Below are 6,692 nucleotides of genomic sequence, written 5' to 3' on the forward strand. Positions count from 1 at the left end.
CTGAAGATGACGTCTGGGGGTTTTTTCTTTGTTTTACACAATATTGAGTCAGCTGCCCCAAGCAGAGCTGAGTAATGAAAGCCAGAAAAGTCTGCTCAGAGTGATCTTTTGGAGCTGTGTAACCAATTCAAGTTGATGTATTTTAAAACTGGACCATTGGAACTAAGATAGGGTTTTTCTCAGGAATCCCTGCTTCTCTTGCTCTTTATATTGCATAGTTTTCTTAAACCACTGCTGAATTCTCCTCCCCCAGGATCCTCTGATGAGGTCTCTCTAGAACAGGAGTCCGAAGATGACATACACTCTTCTCGTAGCTCCTTGGACAGGCAGAGCCACCACCGTGCCAACACAACCATGCACGTGTGCTGGTACCGCAACACGAGCGTCTCCATGACTGACCACAGTGTGGCTGTTGAGGTACCTGCAGGGCGCAGCTCTCACGTCTCACTATCCATCCTGGCTCTCTCAGCCACTGCTCATCCTCCACTCCATCTCCCATTTTGCCTTGGCAGCATCTCTGCATCCATGGGAGAGCATGGACTATTAAAAGGCCGCTGCATGCTTGCCCTCCTCCGTGCATGTCTGTGCCTGCATAAACATGCTCCTGTCTCCTTGCAGCAGGGTTTTGCTTCAGTAGAGGCACTGAAGGAGGCAAATTTTAAAGGAAACACGGGATATCCTAGGAATTAATTGTTTCTCTGGGTTTGATCAGCCTTGCTGGAGGATAAGTTACATACCGGTGACATTTTCCTGTAGAGATTGACTCTGCTATACTGAGGTCTGGTTAGCTACTCTAATGCACCTAGAATTAAGAAGAGAATCTGGCTTCTCTGACCTTCCCTCACTGGCAAGGGTGAGCAGCAAGCATTAGAAAGTGCCATTTTACAGCAGTGTTGTGTTATGCTGATCAGAGACTTAATATGTGCCTGCTAATCTGCTGTTACCATGGGTCTTACCACTCAGCATGGCTTGATGCAGCTCTGGTGCCATGTTTTGGTACTGAATCCTGCAGATTTCAAGACAGATGTCTGTTCAGCACTCCTTATGCAGAGTGCTATTTGCACCAGAACTACGGTTTCACTTCAGGTGGCAGTTTGGCAAGGTCACTTGGGTAGGACACCTTCCTGGAGGCTGGCATGCTTGGAAGACTTCCAGAAGTGGAATGGACCCTAAATACCATGGAGAGAAAAATGTGGTCACTAACTAGAAACAGTAATGGGGCAGGGGCTGCATCCTTGTATTTGTACCTTTCTACCTTCTCTGCCCTGTTGTTAAGGCACTTGTTATTTAATGGAAGGAGTTAAAAGTTGGATGCTGAAGCTCCTGGGTTTTCATGATGTAGAGAGTGTATCAATCAATCAATCAATTACCTCAGTTAAGGAGGTCTTAGAGATGTTACCTTGCTTAGGATACAGAAGTTGGGCACTTTAGCTGGCAAAGAAAGTGGTTTCTGTTGGAGGGAACAGGCCTTTTTTTCCTGCTGATACCCTTGTGAAAGGCACCAGCTTCCTGTTCTGTACCCGGATAAAGAGACCACTCTGCTAAAGACGCTGGGATTAAACGTGTGAGTTCTTGCAGCTCCCTCTCGCTTTGATCTGTTCCATGTTCTAATCCATCTTTTATTTTTCACAATCCATTTTCCTTTAACAGATGCCTTTCTTGCATCACTTCTCTTATCCTAACATTCTGTTTTTCTTTCTCTCCCCCTTTTCTGTGCTCAGTTTTCTGCTCCTTTGCTGTTTCTCCAGAGCTTCCTCCTCGCTATTTGCTGGGTCAGGCCCAATGGCCCAACACAATCACCCATGTTTGTTGGTACCGGAACCAGAGCCTATCCCTGTCTGATTACCTGTGCATGATCCAGGTAAAATGCCTCTCAAGTTCTGTGCTGGTCGGGAGGAGCCATGAGATGCCAAGGAGAATGTACTGCTGCTCAGTTTGTAATTGCTCAGTGAGCCCACAAATGGTGGTGTGAGGATGCCACAGCAGCAGAGTTGTAACGTTGATATAGTATATTTCCTCTTGTTTATGCTTCCCCAAATTGTTCTCTGTGCATAAATTTGCTGTGTATCCTGTCTTTTCCTCTAATTAGAAAATCCATTTGCTTTCATTCCATGCCATAGGTTTCCTTATCCCACTGCACAAGCACTGGGTGACTGACTCCAAGCCAGCAGTGTTCAACTTCCCTGCAACCTGCTTACCACACTGGTCTTGGCTTTGCATAGCTGCCACATGGCACCCTCTGTTTCCTCTTCTGCTTTATTTTCCTTCTCATGCGGTGTGCTCTATGTGGCTTTTCTGCACATAAAAAAGGGTGGCTAAAGGGATGGACACTCTCGTGGCTGTCACCGTTCCCCTGACCATAGGCCACAAAGAAGAGCGGTTGCTGGAGGGATGAGTCGGTGCAGCACCCTCCTGACATTGCACTGAGATACAGCGAGAGCTTAAACATACAGGGGAACTTGCTGTTAATGGAGAGAAATCACTAATTTGTTTATAAGAAGTTAGTTGTGAATTAGTGAACTGAGGATACAGTCACTCAGTCACTGTGTGAAATATCTGGGAGGCCTTTCACAACAGGGGAGCGAGTGCAGGAGCAGTTATAGCAGCATCAAACTTTTTATCTATGGCAGCTGCTGTCTTTTTCTGAAGGACAAGTGACCTGTGGTTTCACAGTGAGTTTTCATTCTGTGCTAGAACCAGCTCTCTGGATACTTGCTGAGGAAGTTCAAGAACAGCAACGGCTGGCAGAAACTGTGGGTCGTCTTCACCAACTTCTGCTTGTTCTTCTACAAAACACACCAGGTGAGCAAATGGGTGGATGTCCCATCCCTGGCAGTGTTCAAGGCCGGGTTGGACGGGGCTTGGAGCAACCTGCTCTAGTGGAAGGTGTCCCTGCCCGTGGCAGGGGGTTGGAACTGGATGAGCTTTAACATCCCTTCCAACCAAAACCATTCTGTGATTCTATGATTTCCAATTCTGTTGATGGTACTGTCCTTCTGTGGGTGAGGGGGAAAATGTCACCTCATGCGGTGACTAATGGAGGTGAGGGAATCCACAATGTTTCGTCCATTTCTGTCCCTGCTGGGCTTAGCACAGTTAAACAGGCATCAGGGATTTTTCTTCCCGGAGTGCAGTCAGTGCCTACTTGGTAACAAACTGTGCTGCAGTGCAACTGGTGCCTCTTCACCTTATTAACCCAATAAACTGCGTTTATTTTCTTAAGGCTTCTTGCCTTGAGGGCACATTTCTTTTGGGAGAGATATTTTAACTTTAGTGTCAGATCTGTGCTTGGAGTTCCAGAGAGCGGGAGTGGAGGAGGAAGGGGGAGCCTGGGAGGCAGCAGCGGATGGGAGAATAGAAGCAAATAACCATAAAACCAGTGAAAGGAATGGGGGAAAAGTTTCATTATAAGCCATCAGAGGCCTCACAAAAGAGAAAGGCTGCTCCTCCTCCTGTTCTCTCCTAAACAATACAAAGGTGTTTGCTGTACGATACACACGAGTGAGTGCAGGTTGGGATGAGCCGGGTGGCAGGGGATGCCTTGTGCTAAGGGCTGGGCTGTTGGGCTGTTCCAGGACGATTATCCCTTGGCCAGTCTCCCACTGCTCGGCTATGGAGTCAGCGCTCCTGTAGAGGCAGACGGTATTCAGAAGGATTATGTCTTCAAGCTGCAGTTCAAGTCCCATGTGTATTTCTTCAGGGCTGAGAGCAAATACACCTTTGAGAGGTAATTTTCTGCTTTCTCTGTCTGTCTAGGTATATGATATGCTGTTAACTCACTGGTTAATCATCTGACTCTTTCCTCCTGAAAACAGGAGTTATAACAGAAGGTCGAGAGCAACAAGTGCAGTGCTGCTTTTCACTTTACTTTCCCTATAATTATGTTTAGTAGTGCTGTGAGGGCTTCCACACATGGTCCAAAGTAAATCATGTTTAAAGTACAACATGTACAAAGCTTTTCTGTTACATTAGCTGTTGAAAACCCTTGCATTGTGTCCTGCTGTGCAGGGTAATATTTGGTGGTTTGGTGTGTGGTTTTATTGAGAAGGTGGCACCTTCTTCCTTGGGAGAGCATCACACCCTTGTAAAGAATGTACATGTCAGCTACCTGGGACAGCAGGGTTGTGCTTTTTAATCCACTGGTTTCAGGTAGTGGTTTCAAGGAAAAAATGCCTAATTCACAATGGATGTACTCTTACAAGAGAATGCAGTGTGCTCTTATAAGAGCTCTCTGGAGCTCAAAGCACTGTAGAGCTGTTACTTGGACAGGCAACCATGTTCTGTGGTGTATTTACTACATCTCAAGCTATTAATTTGAAGAATTAATTTCCTAAAAGGTGGAAAAGCAGCTGTTTTGTGAGGTTTGGTGAAAGGGGCACAGCGCATAATGGAAGAGATGATGCATCTGTGAGTGAGGGGTTGAGCATTTCTCATGTCCTTTCTTGCCAGGTGGATGGAGGTGATCAAGAGAGCCACCAGCTCTCCAGCCAGGTCAAGCCTGCTGCTTCCAAAGGATGAGAAGGACAGTCACACAGACTGAAGTGGGGCAGAGCTGGATCTCTGGTGTAAACATCAACAAAAGAGGCAGATGGAAACAGGAGTCTCTGGAGCTGATAAAGCAAGGAACCAGGAGGCTCATTTCTAGCTGGTATGGAAAGTGGGAGTTGAAGGAGTTGCAGATGGTGATCACATCCACTACCAATGGTATGGAAGAGGGTCAGGTCTGTTCCAGTTGAACCTACTTAAGAGAGAACCTAACAACTGCAGAGCTCCAGTGTGCACACATCGTGGAAGGTTTATTGTTCCAGTTGTACCTGTACAGTAACACCCTTGCCTGCCTTGAGGGCAAATGCCTCCTTGGTTTTACTTTTTGGCTGGATGGTCAGCATATATGGGAGAAAAATAGCAGCTGTCAGTGGTGCAGTGGCTGGCAGCTGCTGGTGCCAGTGCTTGCTGCCTCCCAGAAGTTCCCTTTCCCCTGATGCTCAGCGTGGTTGGCTGTACTGCTGCTGTTAATGTCAACCTGCTGGCACAGTTGTCTCAGACTAACAGGGGACCCACAGATGTATTAGCTTAAACACAGTTCGTTTTGATCAGGAACTGCAGCTCTCACGGAACAACTCTGCTCTTTGGCAACTGCCATGGCAGCAGTTTTCCAGGGGAAGCAGGAGGACTGAACCTCTGCTGAGCTGTTGAGGTTTTGCTATATTGCGGGTCGGTACAGGTAGGGTGATGGTTTTTCCTCTGAACTCTGCTATGATTCTATGCTGAGAGGGTCAATCACTATTCTCATTTCACATCTCCAGAGTTTCTTTATCCTGTAGTAGGCATTACTTACGGCAAGGGATAACAAACACACTCTCTACCCTGATGCAGGTGATGTTTTCAAGGCATTTAAGCAATACAGGAGAACAAGCTGCTCTGAAAGTCACTGTTGCTTGTGCTTGTGTCACACAAAGACTCCTGAAAATCCCTATTCTTACCTTAAAATTTGGGGTGGGATTCATCTGTTTCTCATGAAGGTGTGAAAGTCACTGGATTCCAGATGGAGCATTAGTGTCTGTGGACTCTATTAAATCTTTGTATTAAATCTGAAATGTTTGCAGTTTGTTCTGTTTTTGTAAAGCTGTCACATTTGGTTGCCTCCACAGAAGGACTGAAATAAGTGCCACAAAATGCTGTTGGATGTGGCTTCGATGGGCTCTAGGGAACTCTGCTTTTATATTAGACAGAAAAGTATTTGCGTACTAGAAGGACCAATGCAATGGTGCAGTGAAAGAAAAGGAAAAGTGTCGCATGCTGTGAGGATGGAGGAATGTGGAGATTCCTGTGAGAACAGGAAGTACAGAGGCCAGCATGTGCATTCTCCAAGGCTGTTTCAGGTTATGGTCTAACATGTGTGGGATGAGGACTGTGGATTCCAGAGGGATTTTCCAGACTGCTCACTTAGCATTTGCATCCTAGAGAAGATCCTAGACTGCAGATCCAGCCTTGTCCACCACTGTCACAATGACCATTGTACCATGTAAGTTAAATGTACTTAATTTATTAGTGTCTTTTTTAAAATGTTATTAACTGTTGTAGGTGTATACATGTGGATTGCCTAGATCTGTTATAATGCAGCTGAATATGACTGTTGGAAGTAAATAGCATCTTGGTATAAAACTCTCTCAGCCTCTTATTCCTGAGCCCATCATCCCCATCCGTGGCCACGCTCATGGGAGGATGGACGGTGTCTGCACAGAAGCGTTGCTTTTCCTCAGGACTGAGAGAAAAGGTTTCACACTTGATGAATGGGTCTTTGCATTCAGTGGTTTTCCTGGATAATACTGACAGTTGTATGTGTTGTATTGTCAGTCAAATCTGGAGTCTGTGAGCAGGCGTGTTTTCCTCTTTCATGAGAGCTCACCTACTGTAGCAGAGCTTTCTAGCACCAGGATTTGAAATACTATTTTTTAGAGTGTTCAAGTTACTCAGTAGTTTTCCAAGACTGGTTTGCAGTTCACCCAGCATCAAGCAGCAGAGAGAGAGCACGGAGGCAGAATGATATGGAAGAGATGAGTGAGCCTATGAGTGCCACCAGACTGGGGAGCAGCTCCAGGGCTGGGCTGTTAAAGCTTATCTAGTTACCAGCAAAGGAGTAATCTAATCTGCTTTTTGCTGTATTCCCTCTTTGCACAAGAAGTACTTCA

The 6,692-nt window shown here is 46.1% G+C and overlaps 1 protein-coding gene across 6 annotated transcripts in view; it reads left to right on the forward strand.

Moving 5' to 3' along the window:
- FARP2 (FERM, ARH/RhoGEF and pleckstrin domain protein 2) overlaps positions 1 to 6,165 on the forward strand; it is a 74,310-nt gene extending 68,145 nt beyond the window's left edge. For 3 of the 6 annotated variants that reach the window (XM_030493809.1, XM_030493811.1, XM_030493810.1), the window contains exons 24-27: positions 254 to 417; positions 2,695 to 2,802; positions 3,576 to 3,727; positions 4,450 to 6,165. In XM_030493809.1, the coding sequence (XP_030349669.1) occupies positions 254 to 417; positions 2,695 to 2,802; positions 3,576 to 3,727; positions 4,450 to 4,540 (515 nt within the window). In that variant the 3' untranslated portion in view covers positions 4,541 to 6,165. Of the gene's footprint in view, positions 1 to 253; positions 418 to 1,721; positions 1,862 to 2,694; positions 2,803 to 3,575; positions 3,728 to 4,449 lie in introns of those variants that run through there. The other 3 variants (XR_003992508.1, XR_003992507.1, XM_030493812.1) reach the window with 3 other exon arrangements.
- The last annotated feature ends 527 nt before the right edge of the window (positions 6,166 to 6,692 follow it).

This window comes from Strigops habroptila, chromosome 8 (genome assembly GCF_004027225.2).
Source record: "Strigops habroptila isolate Jane chromosome 8, bStrHab1.2.pri, whole genome shotgun sequence".
Taxonomy (NCBI): Eukaryota; Metazoa; Chordata; class Aves; order Psittaciformes; family Psittacidae; genus Strigops; species Strigops habroptila.